The sequence below is a fragment of the Tigriopus californicus genome, chromosome 4 (assembly GCF_007210705.1).
Source record: "Tigriopus californicus strain San Diego chromosome 4, Tcal_SD_v2.1, whole genome shotgun sequence".
Classification (NCBI taxonomy): Eukaryota; Metazoa; Arthropoda; class Copepoda; order Harpacticoida; family Harpacticidae; genus Tigriopus; species Tigriopus californicus.
This window is the reverse complement of record NC_081443.1, coordinates 12350689-12375989: the sequence shown is the minus strand read 5'-3', so window position 1 is coordinate 12375989 and position 25301 is coordinate 12350689. Positions and strand designations below refer to the sequence as shown.

Sequence of the window (25301 nt, the reverse complement as noted above, 5' to 3'; positions counted from 1 at the left end):
AAAGTGAACAGGGAAACAAAATGAGGTTTCAGTGAAGTTGGTGAAGATGAGGACTACTTCGATTGCTCAATTAGTGCGTTCTTATCTATGACAACGAGTGAAGTTCTGTTTCAGTTCATATTTCTTCACTCTTTCTACTTGTTGGTAAGATTTGAGACTTGTGGTCTATTCCATGTAACAATTTCCGCGAGGGAGACCAGTTTTCTAGTAGAACTGGTCGTTGAGAAGGTTTGAGTGGCGCCAAAATGAAATTGCAATCAGATAAGTTTGAGCCAATGCAATTTCCTGTGCTATCCAAGGAGAGGGACCGTCGACATCATGGATATTTGGCAGCCAATGGGCATTGATTGGCTCTTGATCATGGTGGGCAACTCTTTTTTTTTGTTTGGCACTGATCTTCGTCGCTTCTTTTTCGTCAGGTGGTGTCAGTTTGTTCAATCCATACAATGGGTTAAACTTGATGGACTAACACCCAACTGAAAAGACCTAATGACGGAGAAGAAAATCAAAGCAAAGTATGACAAATTACTTCCAATTGGAGGATTTGAATCCCAGGTGCTTGCTTGTCCACCTAATTTGATCAGTTGGGCATTGGACAAGTATGCCGGATTTCCAAATCCTTGGGAATCATCACTGTTCATTGCATAAAGTATAAGTCTGGACTCACCCACACCATAGATCAGTGACCCTTACCCAGTCTACACACACTGTCGTAAGACAGGGTGGGTAGATATTCAAGGCAAGCATGACACAGCAATGTTGAATTGATCGTGGAAGCCAATCTTATAAGCATGGATTGTCCGTGTGTTGTATTTTTCATTTTCGCTATTTCTCCCCCGTCTCTGAATCAGTCAGGTGGGTACGGGGTACCTTTGTCCACTTGGGAGAGAAATTCCTTTTATTGACAAAATGATTGAAATCATTGAATCTGACGTGAGGTGCTACTCGGGTTTCAAAAGACCCGAGGAAATTCCTGGGATTTCGAAATTGTCTTGGATCATCATTCGACGGGCTGGACGCGTCCACTTGCTCAAAAAAATCCGCTTTGAGGGAATCGCGCCCCTAAAACCACGTCCAAAACAGGGCCTCAGAATGGATTTCTCTTTCCCATCTTGTTTGGCCCGAATCCTTCCCAAGCTCGAACATGATCTCGCATTATTGTTTACCATGACAAAATGGCGATTCCTCGCCACTGAGGCTCGTAAAATAAGTAGCTAATTGCAGAGAACGAACACCATCAAACGTGATTTTGCATAAGCAAGTTGTCCAAATTTGAGCCGGTCACGTATCTCTTGGCACAACCGTGGTGAGGCGATGTCGCTAACTCGAAAGGGTGTAGTCTGGTATTCGTCTCCCGAGATAATTTGTTGCAACCTGATAAGAGATGCTCTTCTTGATAAACGAGTCAGAGTGATATTCCCACCAGGCTTCCGGCAATGATCCGTCTTAATCCCAATTCAATGATCATCCCTTGGCATCGTTTGGCCAGGGATACTCATTGATTGGTTGGAGTGGTCTCCAAGTTATGACATGGGTCACTTCATCACGGTTCATTACCATTGTTTGGTTGGCTGGACCAAGATTGCCGGTGGCATTGGTCACTCTCTCTCTCTCTCTCTCTTTGCTTCTATGAATCTTGGGCTGATGACTTGGTCGACTACATACACAAACAGTTATCCAAGTTGTCGGTCTATGGACTCGTAGGTACCTTAGAAGACACGACTACTTATCTTGGAGCTCACGAGCAGGAAAACGGGTTAGCTGTGACAAGATAATTATTCACTTTGACACTTTCTTTATCACATGCGTGGCTTGCCAATTGAAAGTGATCTTGGTAGGGAGCGAGTGGCTGATAAAACAAGGCGTCAGGAAGAAGAAAGTATCTTTCGAGCAAAGCCTACTTATAAAATCTAAACCCAAGACCATGAAATGCCCATAAACCCAATTTGATCTTGGCCGAAAGTTAAAAATTCCACCAGGCACTCCAACAGGGTGACCCACTAAACGAGATTCAACGATCCCTGGCTTGAAAGTTAGATTTGAGGGCAAGCATTCCTGAGAAATTTATCATCCTTATCACCGTAAACCAAGGAGGCGGGTTTCTTTTCTTGTTATTCGGGTAATTGCATTACTCATGATTTATATTTAGGGGGTCTTAAAACTTCCTATTCTACTGAATTGCATTCTTGAGAGTGTAAGGGTTACTCAAACCTGTTTCTTTGGAGACAAGAACTTTTACGCCTGGCTGACTGGCTCGGTTTTCACCGACTTGGACACTTTTTTGTTCCCTGATTAGTTACTTTTATGAGGACTTATCATTTTTAAGATTGGCCTACTCTACTTAACAAGGAGAAGGTGGCAATTGCGGCACGTAAATTGATTTCATCAAGTGTCGGTGTTAAAGAAGTTAGAAGATTGGATTTGAGTAATTAGATTCGTATGTTTTAAGCGATCCCTGAATGGTGTACTCTGGCCATTTCGAATCTGTTTGGGGTGCATGGACTTTTTCAATTTTGCCTTGAGGTACTCATTGCTTCGATTTTACGACATTGTTCAGGTCTCTCCAAGATACATTGTGTCACATTTCGACGATATTTTTCAACATTTGAATAAGAATCGTTCTGACAAATGAACTCCGATAAAGATCTTTTTTCTTGAATGAGTAATGGCCGTTGTATTGTTCAACCATGAACACTCCTTAAGCCCAACATTCTAGGGGGGCCGTGGAATTTTGTGGTTTGGAATATTATTTTACATCCCAAAGATTACTGGCATGGCGTTTCACTCTCACAAGAGGATTAGGGATACATCTTTCGCCGACTGAATTTCCCTTAAACCCACAAATTTCCGTTGGAGTTCTCAGAGACTAGCGAGATTCATTTCATTCCCTTGGAACGACTATTTCGGAACCGTCTTCTTATCTTGACCCAAAATCTTGGGGATATTTGCATTTGCACCATCAATGAACATCCACAAAACTAACTGAGCTCTGCCAAAGTCATCTCAAATAAATACGGTCGTGTGCATGTGTATCTTCATTTTTTATACATTTCATTGCTTTGACGATGCAACGAACTAACTTTCTTTCTCGAGACTTGAAAATGGCCAAAGGCATGATGACCCAAGACGAACGAGAAATGGGTCTGGCTGGACATTCCATTCTTGAACCTGAAGCTTTGGTGGACAGTGAATTTGTTGAGATGGCTGTCAATTAAATAGCGTCATTAGTTGGCGTTTCCTTGTATTACAGGAGAGGAAAAACAGGTCGGAGAGCAAGATAATAATGTTTCTGGCCTCGAATCATTGTCTTCGGACATTCATCTTGGGATGTAGTGCCCATTTTTGTACCCCAGGCTTTTTTGGCACGCCTTGAAGATTGAGCTAATGGTTCTATACTAAGAGGAGTGCCAACCATTATTAGAATGCATCCAAAATGCATCGGGAGTTTGCGCTAAACCCCTCTCATTAAGAAGAGATGGACTCTTTGTTTGAGATGAAATTAAAACGCAACAACAGTTTGCCCCCACAATCAAATCATAACCCAGTCAAAGCGTATTGGACTAAACCAATTAAAACGATCGAAAAGACCCACTAAAGCCTCAGATTTGGTGTGGTCTGTTCATGAACCAACAAAAGTAGGATTCAGTTGGCTCACTCACCCTTTTCTCATCGTCAAAAAAAACAAAACAAGTTGGAATTGAACATATGCTCTCAATGTAATCTTGGATGGAAATGTTGAGCATCACCCAGATTGGCATCGAGCCAGCTGAATCATGTATTCATATTTTTCGGCATTGAACCGCGCTAATGGCTTCTGTTTGGCCTGATGGTGTGGAAAATAGATCTCATCAGACAACTGCAATCCTTTACTTCATCAAGAAAGATGATTGCAGGGCACGAGAGTGCGATTCCATTGGTTGATGTCGTTTCACTTGGTGGGCAAGCCCTCCGTCGACGACGACGACAATTTCCTGGATTTTTTTTGACGGTTACCCCAAAGTTCACACTGAAGGTGCACCTGGCACTTCACCCCTCATTTAACAATGTGCCTCACTGACGAGAAAGTAAGCGAGGAAAATGCTACTTTGAAAGGACCTCTCTACACACGAACTTGTTTGGGTTCGATTTTTTGTGCAGTGGTTGGCGAAGTATATGGCATGCTTTTTTGATAGCAGACCGCAAAGGATATTAAAAGCTAGAGGGCAGCAACGGATTCTGTTGATGCGGCCATTATTTCCGCTATAACGACTTGTCTCGTGAAAGTCCGTTTGCTTTTGTTTTCTGGAAAAAAGTGCATCTTGTTGTTTTTTTCCTTTTCAAATAAATATTCTTCCATTTTAGAAATAATGTACTTCCAATAGGGAGACGGCCAATTGTTTATGAAACTTCCGTGCTCACATCCGTCAGCTTGGGTTTATTTACAATTCCCCAGTGAACTCTTGAACGCTTCCTTTGATGGAATAACAAGAGGGTATAATCCCATGAATCGATTTATGGGTTATCAGAATTTTTTTGTTTTGAAACACGGCCGAGAAATGGAAGCGTATTATTTTAACGGCAGTGCAGTGATTTCACGGAGTGTTGAAATGGGAGCTTGGCTTGTTGCCTCTAGATCAGTCGTGAGCACCGTTGAAAGGCCCATTGATGATGGATCTGATGGTCTTAACTGACTGGCTTCTCGTACTTCTCGTACTTCAAGGTGTTGTTGGTAGATTTGAAATCAAAGCCCTTTTAAACGATACGTGACTGGCTTGTCAGAAGAAAATCCAGTTCTTTTTTTGCCCCCAACCACACAAAGCTTTGGAACGATTAGGATGATTCCTCCTCATGAAAGAGAATCCCCCACCCAGTCCAGTAGCGCTGATCTAAGTCGTCCATTGCTATGGCTGGACATGCGTATCTAATCAGATTGTGAGGGAAATTGATATTTTTTCCAAGATTTTCAAGCTTCTCTAATGCCTCGCCAAATCAAGACGATTCTCGGATTTCATGGCTGTATATTTAATCCAATTTGTAGGTTGATTGAGGCCGTTAACCTGGCTCCTCCTTGATCGCATGAGAAATCTGACCCATCCGTGAAACCATTGATTGGCTTTTCATTTTTTCATTGCGTCCCCCGACTCTCATGTTGAAACACATGCTGACTCAGACTGGAAGCCACTCCTCATCAGGGGACAGTTCAAGAACTCCAGCCACTGCCAACATTGTTGGCATCCCTGGACTCGAGGTAAGACATCTTACAAACAAAAGCACAAGTTGTCCACTGTACATGTGTTTTCAATTGAGCACTTGAAGCCGTTTGGGTGGGTAGATGTACGTACGAGTACTATCTTAGATGTCCTTGTGGGTGCCTGGTGGACTGCCCTTTGCTACCTTTCGATGCATTTATTTTCCGAGATAGCCCTGAGTTTTTGCACTAAATACTTCCATTAGTAGCCCTTGCTCCCTCCTCATTGGGTCCTCAGGTTGCCAAGTGATATCGAAATTGCAGATCAGTAATTGAAACCGCTAGTACGTGACACCACTCGTCTCAGTTGATGTAGTTGGGATTTGTACACTGTCTGATCCAAATGGACTTCTGGCTACAACTAGAATCAATAAACTTCCGAGTGATTAAATATCCGCCATTCTTCGTTGATCTAGGAGATGGCCGGATCCCCCATGCTGGAAAGTCGATCTCGTGGGGTTCGCGGGATGACCACATCCCGGACGAACTCGCCCATCTCCAATAATCGACCCGTGTCCATCCACGGGAATGTGATAGCCAACCAGAGCATCTACGCCAACACAGTGCCCTTGAACAAGCTCCATAACACGAGCTCCAGTGTGCCCAACGGGCGAATCAGTTCCATGAATGGCAACCTGAACTTGTCCAATCTGAATAGCTCGAACAGTGCCAGTCCTGGGACGGCTAATTCGAACAACACGCGAACCACCAACATGGACTCGTCCAGTCATTCGGCCCATGACCTCAATCTCACTCAGATCTCGCCCATTGCCCGAAGCAATCTGGTGGGATCAGCGCGGTTCCACAAAAACAAGAACAATGCGAGTATTTACAGTGCGGCTAACATGAGTGGGTACAACCCGAACAGCACATTGACGGCCAATACCCAAGCCAATGGGGGTTTGAACATCACCAACGGAATCAGCAAGAAACTGAACACGTCCCTGATTCCCGCCAACGTGTCCAAATTCATGCTTAAGACCAAAGAAGCCGGTGTCCGAGAGATGATCACCTCTCTGGCCTTATTGTGCCTCGTGTCGCTACTCTTGGCCTTGTTGTCCTTGGTGCTGTTATTGAAGATCTCGCCGGCCAGTCCGGATCAAGTTGTGAAAATGCGACAATCCGTGCTGCTCTCGGAAGATGACATGCTTCTCATGTATCAAGTGACGTGGGCCTTGGTGGCCTTGACACTGTGTTTGAATCTGTGTTGTCTTCTGGTTTGTGCCATTCAATTTCTCTTTGCTGTCAAACTGGTCAAAGCCACGCATGGACCATCCAGGTAAGTGGGAAAAGCGAGTCCAACATGATTGGTCCTATTGATGGTGGTTAATCACTATCCAGATAGGGGTCTTAAGAAAAGATGCCTATCTTAGGCAGGGGGGGATGACACAAAAAAAACACGGGCACACTAAGCCGAGAGAGCTGGGAAAGAAAGATTGGAATGTCCGCATAACCGGCGGCATTTTTGCAAATCGATTTCTTTCACTCGACTTACCTACATCGCCGGGCGGAGGAAAAGGCTTAAAGTAAACAAATGTTTATTTCACATAAAGGGTTTCGCATTGAGAGTATTGAGAGTTCTTTCTAATCTTGGCTTGATCCCTTGAGCTGGCTCTGGAATTAGATTGGTCAATGGTTCGAGATTCGAGATCTACGTATCTGATAAGCCAAACTTCCTTCCATTCTCACATTGCATTGCTCTGGATTTTAACTTGGGCTCGAGGCTGGGGGTTTTGCAACAAGATATGAGTGCCATTAATAGGAAACTCTTCGGGATTGAGCGCAGCAGTGCTCAATTTTAATCGATTTGTCTGGCCCGGTTGTCACAAATCCAATTAGTGGGTCATTCATCGAAACGAGTTCTTGGCGAGATTTTCCTCCCTCGGACTAAATGGTCACTGGGGACAACCATCTGTGTCAGCATTTCCGCTATGAATAGAATCAACTGACATGGCGGAACAGGATCTTCCTCTCTGGCTCCTAGCTTCCATTTAAAAGATTTTAAGCCCTGGTACAAAAAAAGGAGGCAAAGTGGCCACATCTCACAGTGTATGTATGTATGTGTGTGTGTGTGAGTGTATAACTCTCTCAATCCATTCTTTGAGGCATTCTCGAAAGTGATTTCACTTCTTCGTTCCTGCTTCTCTCTGGTTGGCCTGTCTCACTCACTCAAGTCACCATCTCATACATTGACCAACCCAAGTCCAAGCCCCTCATAATTTTTTGCCAACCCTCTTTTCACATTCTTTGTCCGAGACCTGGCTGCATTCATACTCCCAAGATTGGACAACCACAGGGAATTGAGGTGTGTTGTCCAAGTTATTATCGTACTTACTGACGATGTTCATACCTGTTACGTACCCGTAGTAGACGTGCTGCTTTTTTTATTGTGTTCTTGCTTGTGCTAAATGAGAGCAAACCAAAAAAAAGTGAAGATCTTGTCGTCAGATGGTCTCGCTCGTGGCGTCGATTTCAATGAACAAAAACAAATCTGGCTCCAGGATCAACTTGATCGTCAAGCCAAGACACTTGTAGACCCAACGACCTGGATCGTTTTCTCCCAGAACCAAATCAAGAGGCCCTCAAAGGAAATGCGTTGCCATGTTTCGACGTTGGTGTGACCCAAAGGAAGGAGCGATAGTCATTCTCGCATTGCTCTGTATGTATATGTAGTGAAAAGTCTGGAACTACTTTTAGTCTTCTTCTCGAAAAGCCATTCATTTTGAAACCGAGTTCATGAACGTCCGACCATTTTCAGCTAATAATTTACGGATGAGAGTGAGAGGCATGGAAGTCACTTCGAAGTTTTGCATGAAGGATGGTCCGATAGTTTGTCTTCGTTGTTATGGGTACCAGAGTTCGACCCAAACGTGAGGATGTCTACTAACATTAAAGTCATCAAAACGGGCTTATAATAATTTTGTTTATATGTAATTGTAATAGGGAGCCCATTTCTGAACCTTCCCTTTTTTTCCCTTTTTAAAGTGTGCCCTTTAAACCCATCAAAATCGTCGGAATGCAAATGAAATTGGACAAAGAACCCAAAAAGGACCTCGATTTCTGAACTGGCAAAAGGTGAATAAAAGAACTATTTGAGCGAATCTCCTTTTTTGTTCATAAACTAGACTCCATGGAATGATGACGTCTGTTTTGGTGATAGTGATATGCAAGTTTTTCTTTTTGGTTGGGTCCATACTTGAAAAAACTCGAGTTTCGTTCGCACACACTAAAGATGGGTTGAGACAATTTTTCAGCTTGACCGAAACCGCTTCCTTAAAAAGTCAGGAGCTCATTGCCGAGTGAGATAATTATTTCGGCCAGGTCAAGAAGCTTAATTTGGCAATCAACTTTCGGTTTGTCAAGTCATGACCATTTATACCCACCAGCCAGCCAAGAGGCCAAGCAAGATCCTTTGGAAGTGTCTTGGTTGAACGCATTGGAATTTCCCTCCTTTAATGGCTTTACTCGGTATAAGCGATGATGGCAAGAAGTTTGGGTTTCTCGTTCCATAAAGATCCCTTCAAGTGATTATTCTAATGCCGAATCTCCACCCAAAAGGATTGCAAAGAGAGAAAAGATTTAGGTGATTGTGCGCCATAATTTAGAGCCCGAACGCTTCGAGCGCATTGTTCCAACTGAGAGTTGAGAGTCCATGAGCGATTTGATGTTAGAAATAACCCCACATTGGGAGGAGGAGTTAACGGCTCGTTAAGATAATCTCTGAACACGGATGCACTCATTAAACGCCACAGGATACTTCTCTCCTCGTGTGTCCGTCATTCACATGATTGCTTAGTTGCTGCCCCGAATGTCTTTTAAAACTCCTTCAAGATACGGTCGCTTGATTTATTTACCCGTTTACGTTGCAGAACCACCAAATACTTGAAAGAGGCGGCCATCACTCGAATTTGCGCAATCAGTGGCTTCTTCATCTCGATTCCCGTCTTTCTCACGGGTAGGTCCAAGTTCTAGTGGTTGTGTATCTGCTTCCCCTCCCCATTCATTAGCACTTAGGCATCTTGACATTGTTGTCTTCCAGGGATCATTCTGTATACATTCTTACACTTTGACTCGCCGGCTGCGATCATTACTTCGTTCGTGATTGGTTTTGGGATCGTCTTCTGTGGGGCCGCAGTGGTTCACAACGTGTTTGTTTGGCAAAAGGTAAGAAATACGGCCTACTATAAGCAATAAAGTCCATGAGTGTAGCATATATTATATTTGGGTCAGTTGCCAAATCAGTGGTTTTTCATCACTAGAGAGCGGAATATTAATTTGTTTTTGATGTCTAAATATCGGAAATATATTTTCTAAACCCAAGCTCCTTTTTCCTCAGTGCCTCAAATATCAAATTAAAGGCAAGCATTAAATATTATTTTTTAAGACCGTGGCAAATGTGTTTTTCAAAGGAAAAAAAAATCGTTAAAGGCACATAAAGGTGCTTTGTTTTCTTTTAGACAGGCCGCCATGCGAATGAAATTCGTTTTTTTGCCTGAAAAATAGGCCAATATTTCTTTGTCAATCTTTAAGCAAAAGTTAATGTATATTGATGGAAGTAAAAACTTAATCGCAGTATTTATTCGTCCATTCTCCTGATTGTCATTGATGTTAGTAAGTTGACAATGATAGTAAAATCGGTGTAGTAAATGTGATTGTTTAAATTGAGTCGGTACAATGCTTTCGTAAAAGAAGAAAACATTCATGAATTATTTAAAAAAAAAATACCATGAATGTATTAAGCATCTTTAGTGTGTATGAATGACTTTTCGCCAGCTACACATAGTAACGCAACCTGTGAACATTTCCGCTATTGAAAAAGTTTGTTTCTTTCTGGTAGACCTTGCCAACTTATTTTTAGAAAAGTGTTATAGAAATTACCCTTGTTCACAAATATGAACCAAAATCGAAGCCAACGGCCAATTTCATGTTTTATTCTGGGGAACTAACTCGGGGTCATAAATGGAGCCCTACATTAACTAGAACGGAAATAACACCTAATATGCTCGCAACCTACCTTCCTGATTATCTCTCCAGAATAGCCTGAATCCGGCATTTGAAATTGATCCCAACCATGATTTCAGGAGAAGATGAGTTCAAGACACGGGGGTCATTTGCCCATGATTCAAGTACCCATGGATGATCTCGATCGGACAACCAAGAGCAACAACCTCGGCCTACCGCAAGCCACTCTCGATCTCAGTGCACCGAATGCATCCGCCAAAGGATTGGAGTTGTCCACCCTAGTCTAAACAAAAGGACAACAAGGCTCTATTTTTGGCAAAAGAAAAGACACATCTGACCCATCTTCCTACTCTGTTCGTCTTTCCGTTTGTCCGTTTAGCCCAACAAACAAACCATTGCAATCTACAAACTCATCCTTAATGGCCCCTAAATGTTATGAATGATTTCCTTTCCGTACCCAATATTCAGTTTTTTCATGGTTTCCTAGTATATGAGATACTACCAGTAAAGTTGAAAAGGTATTTATTTTTCGAATTATTCCAAAATACACGCGCTATATCAAAATGTGAATTTCCAATTTTTTTTTTACATACCTTGGATATATCCAGGCATTACAGGTAGCTCATTTTTAGGCTATTGATCCAGGATCACGAGAAGGGTTTCAACCCAAAGGGCAATTCATGGCACAATAACAAATATTATAAGCGGGGCTCAAGAGTTTTCTTTGCAGGCTAATATGTAGGTAAAAATGAAGAAAAATATTAAATTATTTAAAATATTAGAATCAAAGGAACACAGCACTTAAGGCGTTTATAGGTATATGTGAATTGTACCCTCAAGCCATGGGTCAATAAAGTGCGACACTTTTGGTTTCATCCAAGAATGAAGTGCTGCTCGACAAATTGTAACATCGCAGGATCAAAAATTATTCAATGGTAGTCAGCAACAATCTTTATTACCCTTCGAATTTAAATTTTGAAGCTTGCAAGGACCGATTGGACGCTTGCAACAAGGCCTTATCAAAGATGAAATTTCATTGCCAATATCGATCTAAGCCGAGTCAACGAAATTGTGATAACTGGCTGGTGCTTAGTGTAAATATGCTCTGAAGATCTTAATTCAAAATAAAAGTTTCATAGGGCGTGATTGTAGTTGAATATATGTTTGGTTGATGTTTAAATTTTCTTTTGAATGGTTTACATAAGCAACTATCGTTAGTACAATTGACCATATACATATGGCAAAATAACACCGCCTCTTCTTGCCAAATGCGTGACGTCATTAGTGTCATCATAAGTCTCTACCGTATATTTGGAAAAATAGAACAGGATTTTCAATGCCATTCTAAGTGCATTGTTCAATCAAATCGCTTCACTCGTTGTGACACCATTTCGAATTTCCTATGCACAGGTTAGGATTCATATCGACCAATTTATATGCAGATTTCAATTCGATACTTCTGCAAAGCGTAACTTTCGAATAGGAAAGCAAANGACACTATAGATCTCTATGTCAATGGAACAAGAGTCATCATGCCAAATCCGTGGCCATGATTGGTATTAAAAGCGTTAAAAGTTCTTCAGTATCAACCACCACAAATAGCCTTGTCATGATCCTGCCGACTGCGCCATGTAAAGAGTCTATTAAGCCGTGGAACGATGAACACCTTTTATTTAAGAATTTAGAACGAGATATAATGTAACACCGACATGTCTTCCATTCACCATGCTCCCCTCCTTCCCTCTCTTGAGTTCGGTCATCAGCTATCACCGCAGCTATAACAGGTTATATAAAACACAGCTAGAACAATTACTTTGGATTATCACATTCCGGAATTGATTCTCTACAACTCATAATTAGATTCCTTCTATGACTTTGGAACTATTTGAATTATATTTAATCGAAAAAGCTGGATATATTTACAAAATATTTATTATTGAAATGCATTAACATGAAAGTAGGTCTTCGAATTTCTGCCTCTTGAAGTGCACATTTGTCTTTAAATTTGGTCTAATAGCATTTTTTGCTTCATTTTGGGTAGTCAAGTTTTCAAGATGGGGAGCAAAATATCATTCCATTGTGACTAGATTGTTAGCTTCTTAAGGATGGGATTTAATAGGGCCCTGTATTTATGATTGATTTGACCTAAGAAGAAGCTAGTTAGTCAACACCCAGCTTGCTAATTAGATTTCGCACCAATCAATCAATGTTCAACTGTTCTTCTTGCTTGAGGGTCACTTGCGGTGGTTTTCAGGACTTGTCAAAAAAACTTGTCTAATTCTCCTATGTTCTTAAACAAACGTATATCGCTCTATGTTCAATAATGGTCCTAATTCCTAATGGACATTCGCAATTTTTGTGAAAAATCTGTGAACCGCTAAAAGCTAAATTCAATGTTTTTCTCTAACCTCCAGCGGGTTACCCTGTGAGACCAGTCCAGATCATTATGAAACACCCGGTAGATAGCACAGGCATCAATCTGTGATGGTATAAAATTCTAGGGCACTAGAAAATTCCACTGTATCATAGTTACTCTATTTAGTAATGTTCATGTATGGCCCAGTTGCAGTAAAAGGCACAAAAAGCTCATTTTTACACTTCTTCCTCTTCGTACGTTTAGGCAAGCGCTGGTACCAGCAAACAAACTTGCATGACAATGCCAGTTATGCACAATTGGCGTTTCAAACTGGTTTTAACAAAGCTGACCTTTCCTCATGTAGCAATGTGAAACAAGGGTTAGCTTCTCAAAAACGTGCTTGAAGCCCCAAACTTGCATCACTGACAAAGGTACCAGCAAACAAACGAACCTGTCAGAGCTTGCCTAAACATCTTCATTCTATTCAAACGTCATCCCTCTCATGAACACGCCTTATTTCTGCTAGAGGCCATGCTGTTTTGAACTAGATAACATAGCAGTTTAGAGTTGGACCAAAAATCTACGAATTCATGTGCATTGGTTCTTGAATTGCCAAAATATGATGAAAATGCAAAATATTACCCACACGATTGAAAACGCCTAAATATTTACTTTTCGAGAAAGTGGCCGAAATATTTAAAAAATATTTTTTATTGAAATTAAATGTTTTTACCCGCTCTACTTATTTATGTGCTTTTTTCTACACATCCGTTAGGTGGCGCTTCAAGGATCCCTGAGTGACTTCTCTAAGTAGCAACTGTCTAATGACATCAGCACACATTTTTGGAGGTCACTGGGGTACTTTTCAATACAGAAGAGGTAATAACAAACCAAGATACAAAGCGTAATATTAGACATTTTGGAAGCTTCAAAAAGTCTATTGTAAAAAAGAAAATTCTAGAGTAGGAAAAACAAGTCCAGAAACAGCTATTTTCGGCTAAAAACTGATTTTTCAGTATGATAATGAGTAAAAAGGCGACAGTATTCCTTTTAGAGATAGATGTACTGAAACTCTAATTTAATCCCTAAGCAAAGAACTATTAAGCCTCAAAAGTGCAAGGAACTTCCCAAAATTTGACGTAGACGCCATCTTCCCTTTCTTCTTCAATGTCCCAATATTCTTCCATGAGAGTAGCACTATGAATCACTGTCGTATTCACTAGTCCCTAATTCCCTTATCGGGTTCACGCTTATCAGTTGGCGCTCAAATCGCAACCCAAACAAGCCCGAGAAGGCCAAGCAGAAATCGAGAAGCCTGTGAGTGCAAATTATGATGAGCAATTTTTAATCCTCATCCAAACCACAGTTCCTCATGATTGTCGCCATGGCTGTGAACACCATTTTTCTGATGAGTTCATTCATCCTCATTCAGCAAATGGAAATGGGAAATTCCTCGCAATCGATTCGTTACACCTCGGAGCAATATCTCATACAGGAGCAATGTCCAAGCGATCTCAAAACCAAAATTTGGAGGGAGATGCCCCATTGCAATCCACGAGATATCCTCGTCGACTTACCTTTGCCATCGCATTTGAACACTGTCCAGGAAGTGATCCCTCCGCAAGTCATGGCCAAACGATGTCAGGGCGTTTGTGCCCAAGGCAACGACTACCATCAATGTGTTGCGAGACCAGAGGGGCGTTTCAATAAAACTATTGAGGTAAGGCTCGATTTCCATAGAGAAGCAACGAGAACCAACTTGTTCAACTAATCCCTTCTTCAGGTTCTTCTTCTCGATAAAAATGGCAATTACAAATGTGGAGAAACCCAAGTGGAGTTCCACGAGAGTTGTAAGTGCGGCTGTGATCTCGAAGCGACGACGTGTTCTGCAGTCCAGGTAAGGTGTTCCTTTTCCCTTTTCTTAGTGGAAGGATGGTGGCCAATTATATTTGGGCTCGTATTTTCAATAAGTCAAAAATTCAAATTGGTTTAAGAAATAACATGCACTGGACCAGTTTTCAGCAACTTCATACGCCGCTTGACTCTCTCAACGACAAGTATTTTTGACATTTTTGCGCTACTGACTTTATGCAGGGACTCTAAAGAGAGGAAATGTCACGGCTTTTCTTTTTCCGCCAACTTAGGCCATTGCGTTGAATTAAGACAGTAACTTTAGTATAAATAAAACAAGATTGCCCATGCTACAAGTGTATTTTTTAGTAAATAATTATCCCGTTGATATAAAACTCTGTTCAAATACCAAATATTTCTAAATTAACTTTAAAAGTCAAAAGAATAAATGAAATAACCATGAAAATCAAGAAAATAAAAAAACAAGCAAATTGTCTTTAAAATCAGTAAAATATTGGACAAAATTAGCTCAAAAACATTGACAGAAAGAAAATGAACAAGAATCAATACATGAGGAACTTACACCGACGATTAAGAAAAGAAATGTATGAAATGGGCAAAAAAAGTATATGTATATAAATATTAACATATCAGTATACCTAAAATGGACAATTGATCATCTTGTTTCAATCCACACATTTACCAAAAAACATCAGGCATTGGTGAAAAATTGAAGAGTTGCTTTTGAGTAGAGTTTAAATTTCTACTTATTAGGAAATTTATATAAAAGACTGGCTTTTTTAGGCACACAGAGTAAGACCGAAATCCAGCCCACTAAATTTGAGTTTTAGACTCTAAAAAGGTTTTTTAGTACGAGGATCTCAAATGGTCAATTAAAAAAGGTGCCATATTTGTTGAGATGTATCCTTCCATGATTTTAAAACATGCAAATGATTTTAAAGAGCAATATGTAGCTCAGAGCTAAAATATGTCTACTTGAGATTTGGGGATCATTCCCAAATTGAGAACCATGGATCCACAACAAGTGCACCAAATTACTTGAAAGTTGGTCAAGATGTTCCTGAAACCATTTTCTTCAAACAATATCATTGGCAAAGGCCTATTGAATAGTTGTGTTTAGAGCAAATTCTTGCTTTACGAAGAATACCTAAGTGTTATTTTACAGTAATTGTACTTAAAGACATGATAGAAGTCATTTTAAGTATATCTAAACGTCTCATTTGAAGCACCTACCATCAATGGCTACAAAAATGATATTAGCCACACTCTTTGAACAATATATATGTCAATAATAGACATTACTAAAAATCAGCATCATTGGTTTAGGCCTAAGTTGGCGAGAAAGGTTTGGTGATCACAAAAAAGTGAGTGACGCTTCCTTGCTCTAGTGTCCTTGCTTTATGCTACTAGCAAGGTTGCAAAGGTGGCATCGGACATGGCGAAATCCAAGTTGAGCTTTCCACAAGAGCAAAGTGAAATGAATCAATTACATGGACTTACCGATATGCTTTGGCATAATTTGCTTGCCTTCAACCTCGGGTCAAAATTGCAACAAAATATATTATATGCTTGAGCATTGACTAGATCTCCTAAACGAGTGTAGGTTCCCCAAGTGATATATATTTAAGTTAGAGAAATGTCACTCACGAGATTTCTGAGATTTTTTTGGTTTATTCGTGGCTGCCTGGTGTGCGCGATGGGGATCGGCTTTGAACACATTTAGTTACCTGATTCTCAAAATTAAATTCCGAAATCAGGGAGCCAGTGAGTTGATGGCTCGTTCGTCTGCCTTGGTTGAAACTGAGTAACGCAAGAGAAGTCGATCAGCCCGACACCATGCTGTCCAAGTACCAAAATGTGTTCGAAGCAAAGTCTCAAGTGGTTTGGTTGGAGTGACTTTTCTCTGCCTCTAATATATACTATTGGAAATACTTCGTTGGTATGAAAACATTTGTAAAATGATACTGGAGAGTTTTAAAAGAATTGTGCTGCAATGATCAAATTCTTGATTTATGATTCAGTTCTACGACCATGGAGTGTGCAAATGCCGTTGTCAAGATATTCGGGCACATCAGCGGTGCATTCACTATGGGACAAAACAAAAGTTCTGGGATGAATCCTCTTGCCGTTGCATTTGCCGGGCTGAAATGTTCAAAGCTTGCTCCACGGGCTTCGTGTATGATGGCCTGGAAACGTGCTCGTGAGTACTTATTGGGATTGTTTTTATTGGTGATATGGTTGGGAGTCTCACAAATGTCCCATCTTCAGATGTGTCCCGGGATCGTCCCAAAAAGCGGCGGGTATTGAAGTGTTGGGAGCGCTAATCGTGATAATTGTGGTGTTGTTGGTGGGCATTGCTATTTTACTCTGGAGAGACCGGAGAAGGGCCAAAACTGAAAGTCAGCAACCAACATCTGCGGAACCGACAGAGCAGCAACGTCTACAGGATCATCCATAGACCGAGTGCTGACAACCCTGTAGGCGTAATGAATCTGCAAATCTGTTTCGTCAGACTCTTTGCATATCTTCAACACGAATCAAAAACCTGCTCATAATCCAAGGGTCTTATCTTCAAGATGTTCACCCATCCTTAGAATATATTTGTTGCAATTCTTGATTGAGTCATGTCGTGAAAATATATTGCAGAATAATTGCTCATTAGAATTTATTCAGTGCACAGTGAACAATGAAGAGCAAGATGAAGAAGTTATTGATACTTGTAACTTCGCAATTGTGAAAGGAGCATTTCATTGAAATTATAATCCCTCTTTGTCAGCTTCAACCTGAGAATCTCTGAAGTTTTGAAAAGTCAGATCAACTTTTCCTTTATAACGAAAAACATCCCTAGTTATCAAAAGGCAAATTTAAAATCATGTTTGGAATGATGTTCAAGTTACATCTTATGTTATCTCTCATGATCAATTTTTGGGCATGCTATCAACCTGGACTAAAAATCCTCACTAAAAATATGATCCTTTTTTAAATGGCGGGTTTCCTTAAAATTCGAGTTTCATATGACTTTGTGCTGGATTTTCATAGCAAGAACCTTTTCTTTGTCACAGGTTATCACCCAAAATACACCTCAAGAACCTTGGTTAGCAAATACCATCATGCGAATGAATAACAAGTTACCATGAACCAGGTTATTACATTTTAGTCATAAATTGCGCGAGTTATGATTAAGTTATTTGTGCTTTGTTTTGGCAAGTGAATTAAAGGTTTGATTTTCCACACTTTCTAAAAGTAGCCCAAATATGGCAAATTTTAGCCACTTTTTCCCACATACCGTATATAGCTTAGCTACTTTTGTCTTGTTTTTTCACAGGCTTTTCCCACTGCTACAAGGAATGCAATCCCCAGTACTATTAAAATGAAAGCTTACAATTCGTCTATTTATTCTCTTTCAATCGTTATTTAATATTTGGTCTACCAACGAGTTCGACTTGGCAGACCGAGCCAGTCCTTAAATTTAGGGTTGATTTAGAATGTTAAATAAAAGTTTGTCTTGAAAGAGGCAAACGGATTAACAAGGCTTTCGTATTCCCATCGAATTTTAGAGGGAGGCAAATTAAACAGAGAAGGAGCCCGAGAAAGAAGAGAAGTTCATTGTTCGAACTAGCCTGGGTTCTCATAAAAAAGCCACCGCTTAATATGGATTGCTGACCATCCTAAATGGGAACAACTACCAACTTGGGGCCAAATTTGAGTGTTTAAACAAATCACATTTCAAAAAACCAACAGTCTGGACGGTAAATATACAAGCATACAAAATTTCTAGGATCGGTGGGAACTTGAAAGCGTCTAGTATACGAAGTCTTTTCTGGAGTTTGGTCTTTTCAATGAACTGAGGACCCAAATCTTTTCCCAGACTTGAGCTCAAAAATCAAGCCGAAAGTCAAAGGACCAGCATGAGTTTAAGTTTTACAGGATCTGCACCAGTATCGACTAACACCCCTCGGAAAATTCAAGCAATCAACTTTGACAAAGAAAGTTGTGACGGTTCAATCTTTTAGTAGTTTAATCAAGAAAACGACACACAAAAAACTAGCCTCACTTTTTGAAACTTACTTTTAAAGCTTTTGAAGGGCTTGTTCGTATCCCATGAGAGCAACTCAAAAAAAAAAATAAAGCGGAAGAAAGTCCAGCTGAAACTAGCAGAACCTTGGAATAAGTAAAGGCCAAATCTTGAATTCCCAAAGAAACGTCTTTAAATCTCTCTCGTCAAAATTGAGATTCCTGTCGATTTTAAGAGGCATTCATGAAATAGAATCCAATCACTTGTGGAAACCAATTTTTAGTTTGCTCAGTACCAATGGATTGGATATAAAATCGCTTGAATTTTCGTTTGCTTTTTGATGGAACTGCTTGGAAAATTGTATTCATTAAGATGAACAACGAATCCAAGAAAGTATAAAAAAAGTATTGAATCCTGTCTATCGTTGTTTGATTTCGTTGTTTCTCTAAATTCAATATCAAAAAAGACGACATACTTCGAGTGCAAACAGAAAGCCAATCACAGGTTCAATACAAATTTTGGGATTCGTTCCGCATATTTTCTTTGGGTCACCCAAAAGAACTAGGTCTTTGTAGGGGGGGTGGGGGGGACGGCATGTTTTCCAATAAACGAATTTAGCATACTTGATTGATATTTAGATTCAAACCGTCAAATTCGCCAGAAGGTCTGCACAATAATCGATCGTCAAAAGTACTTGAAAAAACTTCATGTTACGCTTGTTCAAAAGATTACGTACCCTTCAGCTACAACCTAGTCCACAAGATGCGTATTACTACATTTCTATCCGTGCCAAAAACGTGAGGCGCACATTTAGCATTACCAAATTTTACGGCTTCTCAGCTTGACAGTAGCTCGCTGTGCCAAGTGATTTAACCAACTACAGTTGGGGATTTTAATTGACGCATATATTGATTGGTTCAGTAAGTGGTAAAATGGTCACGCTGGGAAGTTGAAGGGCCACAAAAAGGTTAGTTATGTATCAAAGTACTTCAAATAGGGTCGGAATTCACCGTAAAGAGGCTGAGATTCACTGAGAGGCTTGAAGAGGCGTGATTAAAATATGAAAATCGAGCAAGTGACACATCACTCAATAGTCATATTGATACATGGAAGTCATTTTTTAGCTGGAGAGAAACGTAAAGTTGCATCACAATGACGCCAAAAAAATTTCAAAACTGATGATTTTGTTCTCATGGTTGACTTTAAAGCTCAAGCCTTGAACCATGACGGATTTCCTTGTTCGTACTTAAATCAGTGCTTTCATATCTTGCTTTTTTGCGCAAATTTTGGCACTTTTTCCACGTCAACCCTCTGGAAGCACTGACCTAAGTGGATAGGCGTCTTATTAAGCTAGATCTCAAGGCCAAACGTAATAAAAAACTAACAGTTACGAACAGGGCTTGAAATAATGCGTTACTTTTTGAGTGACGCTACCTGAAACGCGTTACTTTTCTGGAAAAGTAATGGTAACAGCACGGGGTTTTGGCCTTAGCGTTACAGTTACTTTCTTTTCTACTTCACAAGCGAATTCTTTTAAAGATTCCCTCTCAAATGCAATAACTTACTTGCCTCTGATGGGATCAAACAAAAAAATCGCTGAGTTATTTATTTCACGTTATGTTTACTCCACGTTAATAAATCGTATAAGCGTTTTTTCGCACTTTTAGGTCCTCTTTTTTCTGCAAAAGTAACGGGTAACGGTACGTTCACGCGTTACTTTTTCTAAAACGTATCAGTAACGGTAACGCGTTACTTTTATTCGGTAACGGTTCAAGCCCTGATTACGAATATCGTATTTATTAAGTAAAACAGTTGATTCAACGTTGCGGAAGAATTGTGGAGGCTTAACAACGTCATTTAACGGTTTTTCATCATTTAAGATGCTTTCAACCCTGACAAGGCCCTCATCAGAGGGATCATCGTACTAGTCTAAGCACTTTGATCTATAGCTTATAATTAGAATACGGCAGAAATTACAAAGGGTTGCACTAACCGGTATTCTTGAAATTGCATTTCTTGCCCGAGTCTAAAGGGGTATTGAGTGGCTCGTTTGCAAATAGCCATATTGTGGTTTTGTTTCATGGAGCTGCATCATAGTCGTGATCGAACATCAAAAGAGTTTCTAAAATATTTGTAGTGCCAAACTTTCAACCTTACAGCTTTAAGGCTCGTTAAACTGCTTCGATGGTAAATTTACCAAGTCGTTTTTGAGTTGAGTGGAAAATTCTATATCATGGCAAGTGCAAAAAAGATGTCACTCTACACTTCATAGATTTCTATTCAGATTCTTTCATGGGTAAAGAATGAAAGTTTTAAGGCAAAATATACGGGCAGAATGACCTTTTCCAAACAGATAAGCTTTAGCTTACTAGTGATTGGTCCATCTGATTGGCCAGAGGATATTCGGATTCAATCCTGATTGATTGTTTTCCTTCAATCTGACCTCTTCTCAAACACTATTTTACTTTAAGTTGCCTTCCCATATAAAGCATCATCAACTTATGCCAGTGGTCTTCATGTTGCCCATAAGGAGAATGGTCCATACAAAAGACCTATTATCAAGGATGACCATTGAAAATAATAATAAATAAATCTTTTATTGCGCCGGAGGAGTGAGCTTTGCCCTGCCAGTGAAGGTGGTCATCGTATTCTCCAGTTTTTCCGATTGGCAGTGTCAGAGATCGTATCAGATTGGTTCATTGTCTATGGGTGTGGTTAGAGTCTAAAAGCTCCCTTTTCTGGAAAATCTGGGATGAGAATCGAACTGAGGACTTCCCTAGAACTAAGGAGCTACGCTAACCACTATTTCAAACCATGAAGTCCACTTCTCTTCCTTCTCGGGCTCTTTCATTGTTTAATTTGCTTCCCTCTCATATTCGTAGGGAATACGTGGGCCTCGTTAATCCGGTAGCTTCTTTTAATTCTGACTTGTTAAGGTTGATCAGTGATTTTCGTCAAAACCTTTTCCAAGAACAACTAAATAATCTGCATTAATAAATTGATAATAAAATGATAAAATGCAAAGGGGGAATTAAAAATGTAAAATCAATAAACTTGATCCTACCCTTTGCTAGCCAGATCTGCCAACTCTTATTGGTTGGTGTATCAGATATAATATGAATTGGAAGCTATATAAGATCAATCAGTTCTTTTTACTTTCAACTGCCGGGGTTCTATTCCCAGTACCGGTGAGTAAGTCCGCAAAAAGCAGAACAGTTTCATTCTTTTTTTTTTAAATCTTTATTGCGAGATTATTTCTCATTGGATCGGTATTTTCGTTATACGAATTTGATATATATTACAATACTGGTTCTCTTGCCCGTTCTGGGTTGAAGGAGCGCCATTCGAGGCGATGGTCCACTACAGCAATGGGGGTGGGAGAGAGACCTGGGATCGAACCAATGAACCCGAGCATAGCTCGGTCGTGCGTTAACCAATTGCACTACAACCATCTCTCTTCAATTCGGGCTTCAATTAGCATTGTAGGATGCTCTATGACGCTTCAACTGACAGAAGGATTTTAAAAGGTGTTAAGATATTTGATAACTGGAAGTGGTCCATTACATTCTTAACTTGTTTAATGGCAAAGTGATCTGGTACATGAAAATGCCATGATGGTTCACAAAATGGGTCATCATAAGTCATAACAAATCAGCATTAGTGGTTTTAAAACATAGACACAATGGAATAATGTTTGAAGACCGAGGCCTCCAAACGAAACCCGGACCTTTTAGGCAAGGTTTTACAATGCAAATTGCAATGGAAAATCTTTTGAAAATCGGTCAAACTCAAAACTCAGGGTGGGCATTTACAAGCTTATGGAGATCAAAATGTCAATTTTGATTTGATCCAATAGTAAGTAGCCTCTGGCAAGACAAATTGTCAGAAAAAAATTCATTGAGTATTTCATTCATGGATTTCAAAGACAGAAGTTTATGTTCCTATTTATTGCGTTATTACTGAGACAATTTAGTGTGGCTTGAAGGGCCACAGCTGCGTTCAGCATGAGAGCTTGGATTCAAAGCCAATGTTTAAATATAACAAAGGTTCCATTTGCTGATTTCCAAACAATTGCCTTGCCAAGGCGTGATCGTTTTAATATTCTTTAACTCGAATTATTTTTGTGCCGAGTTGTCATAATATCTGAGTGATATCTGAAAAGTTGCTCATTTAACATGCTTTGTCATTCAACACGGATAGGACAATTGACCTTTGAAAGACCTTCTCTACTGAGGATGTTTGTGTATATGTAGACCATTCGGTCAGGATCAATTTCCATCTGTCTGAAGTGCTTGGCCATCGTTTTTTGTCTTTGAGCTTTCGTCAAATTTTGATGTTAGAAAAAGGGTCTAGTGTGTTATCAAGCTAAAACATGACCTCATAGCTTTTCAATAATTATCATACCGGGTGGTGTGGAAAGGGATGGGACGCCAATTGAAATTGTTGTTGCAAGTTTTTAAATTTGGGTAGAAAACAGAGATGAAATTACACACCCTCATAGAGACATGCAACGTTTGGTAAGTGGCGCCATTTAGCTGAGTAAACGATCAGAAGAGCTAAGAAATGCTTCCAAACATATATGGAATTGATGTACTCGAAAAGAAAGGGCACTATTATGAAAAACATCATTCAACATTTCCTTGCAGGATGCTACGCACTTATTCATTAAAAACGTGCGATTAGGTTGATCCATGGACAGCACTATAATAAGCTGCTTCTACTAATTATTGCTACCTTCTAACTCGTCTACAATTCAACTTTTTAAAACATTAAAACGCTTAAGGATATAATTAGAGAACGAAAAAGAGCATTAGCACATGTACGTTGATTGTCAGGGTCTCTCATCTTCGATTATCATGTTTCAAAAAATTGAAGCTAGTTTCTGGCATCACCCGGTAGACAACCAAGGAAGGCAAGGAAACAAATATTCCCATTGCTGGCGAATCACAGCGTGTTTGTCACTGTTGCCAATGAGTGTCCAAAAAAAGGGTCCAATCGTTGGCACTCATAGAATGTTGAAAATGTTCAGGTTCACAGATGTGCACGTCATTCGCCGTTCTGAGTTTAAAGCTCTTCAAATAAAGGTAAAGAAATACAAAATTTGTGAGATCTTTAAGGCAATTTATGATCTTTATTGTTGGATCAGTTATTTGGATCCTTCAACCGAAGAGAACGTACGAGTAGCATTCATTGCTATTCATTAGGTTTTATAGGATGCTTTTTACAGCTTACAATGGGCTGCAAGATTATAACTTTCAATTTTTAGAAACAAGAGGTCGTTGGAAGTTTTTAACACTTTACATATTTGTTGAGAAAGAAGTACAATCATCATTCACCATTGAAATGAGTGCATTGTTCGTCGCTGATCGCTTTTCAAGGGAGATCATATCTGGTTGGCACGAGTTTTGTCAAGATAAGTTTTTTAATGTAATTATGATATCGCTTTTTACTCATTAGCCATTCTAACCCAGAAATTGATTGCAAGCAAGTGGTCACCCTCAATCAAGCCCCGCAAAGACTTATCGAAACCATCAAGAAATGTTTCACAAGTTGCAGGACATGGGAGTAGATTCCAACTCAAAAATGTGACAATGCTGTGGATTTCGACTTGTGAAGTGAAGTAAAGATGGTAAAAAGTAGAGCAAATCAGATTGATCTTGCGTGTTAAGCTGATCCAAATGGCACCCTGATCCAAGTAAAAACTCCATATCTGGATGAAGGAAGAACAGGGGTCCTTTGTGAAGGAGCTATGACACTCCTAGTCCAATCTCAGAGGAACTCAATTAAATGGAACGACAAATTTAACCCAGCCATTTGCAAGTTGACGCAACAACTTGTCTCCACTTTTGTTCCATAAACCTCGGTCAGCTGTTTGTCTTCTACTTCTCTTCACAAGGACAATCAATATGTCAAAACAAGGGCCAAAAAAATTGCAGCAAAATACCTTATGGCACAAGATCATTTGACTTACAATAAAACATTTGAAGAGGGTTTTAAGTCGAGAGGTGGCATTTGAGTCATCAGGATTAACGTTAAAACAAAAGTATACAATGTAAAGTATTGCTTTGACTCAGTTTAATCAGCTTGAGTACTAACGAAAATGACAGACCCAGACTCATTTTGGACCTTGTTTACCATCAATTCTTGTAAGTTTCAGGTGTCTCAATCCCAAGGGCGTCTCTTCGACCACAGGGATGGTGGCTGCCAGCTCAACAGCGATCACACTCGTCATCCTCTTCATTGCCACTCTCATAGCATTGATGTATGTTATGATGCAAAATCAAAAATTGAAAAATGATGTCAAGAAGCTAAATGAACGTCATCGGAAAACATCTAAAGAATGGAGCTTGTGTGAAAATGCAGACCCATAACCTGGAAACAAGATTGATTAGGATCGTTAGCCACTGAAGAATGCCAATTCGCTCCTGTTACTTGGTAATAACCACGACATTCATTGCCATGCTCACTCTCACGTTGTAATAAATTAGCCTCCTAAAGATATGTGGTACGGATTTCCTCGGCATATTCCCAAATTGCACAAAGTTGCAGCATATCGCATTCCTGGTACAGCTTTTTGATGGAGGCCGGTCAACATAAGCGCCGGTATTTTCATAATTGGCAATCCTTTTTTTCAAGCGTAATGTGTCCAAGAATAAAGCAATGCGACAAAGGTCTCTTTCAAGACGTTCAAATCGGACTGAACTGGAGACAAGGGAGCAATTGCATTTCTGCATAACGGTAGAGATAAGTTGAACGTCTTTGTAAGGCCCGGCTGTCAATTTCGTGTTGGCACCCTCTGAACTATTTTGGGACATTGTTCCAGTCCACCAATAGTTTGGGCGAACTCGCATTTTCGCACCTAGAGACTT

General features: G+C 40.0%; 2 protein-coding genes across 7 annotated transcripts; both read left to right on the top strand.

The window, feature by feature from the left end:
* The first annotated feature begins 4 nt into the window (after nt 1-4).
* Nucleotides 5-10753, top strand: LOC131879158 (uncharacterized). 5 transcript variants are annotated; one of them, XM_059225401.1, is made up of 6 exons: nt 5-144; nt 5018-5227; nt 5644-6506; nt 9097-9182; nt 9267-9391; nt 10309-10753. In XM_059225401.1, the coding sequence occupies exons 2-6, from the start codon at nt 5126-5128 to the stop codon at nt 10474-10476; spliced, it is 1344 nt and encodes a 447-aa protein (XP_059081384.1). In that variant the 5' UTR covers nt 5-144; nt 5018-5125; the 3' UTR covers nt 10477-10753. The 5 variants fall into 5 exon arrangements, with proteins under 5 accessions (XP_059081384.1, XP_059081386.1, XP_059081387.1 ...); XM_059225404.1 differs by lacking the exon at nt 5-144 and adding an exon at nt 4546-4699 and having other exon boundaries at nt 10262-10452; XM_059225400.1 differs by lacking the exon at nt 5-144 and adding an exon at nt 4553-4699.
* Nucleotides 10754-13804: 3051 nt separating this feature from the next.
* Nucleotides 13805-24923, top strand: LOC131879168 (uncharacterized). 2 transcript variants are annotated; one of them, XM_059225414.1, is made up of 4 exons: nt 13805-14265; nt 14329-14442; nt 16439-16617; nt 24590-24923. In XM_059225414.1, exons 1-4 carry the CDS (start codon nt 13918-13920, stop codon nt 24801-24803), a joined length of 855 nt encoding a protein of 284 aa, XP_059081397.1. In that variant the 5' UTR covers nt 13805-13917; the 3' UTR covers nt 24804-24923. The 2 variants fall into 2 exon arrangements, with proteins under 2 accessions (XP_059081397.1, XP_059081398.1); XM_059225415.1 differs by lacking the exon at nt 24590-24923 and adding an exon at nt 16686-17075 and having other exon boundaries at nt 13809-14265.
* The last annotated feature ends 378 nt before the right edge of the window (nt 24924-25301 follow it).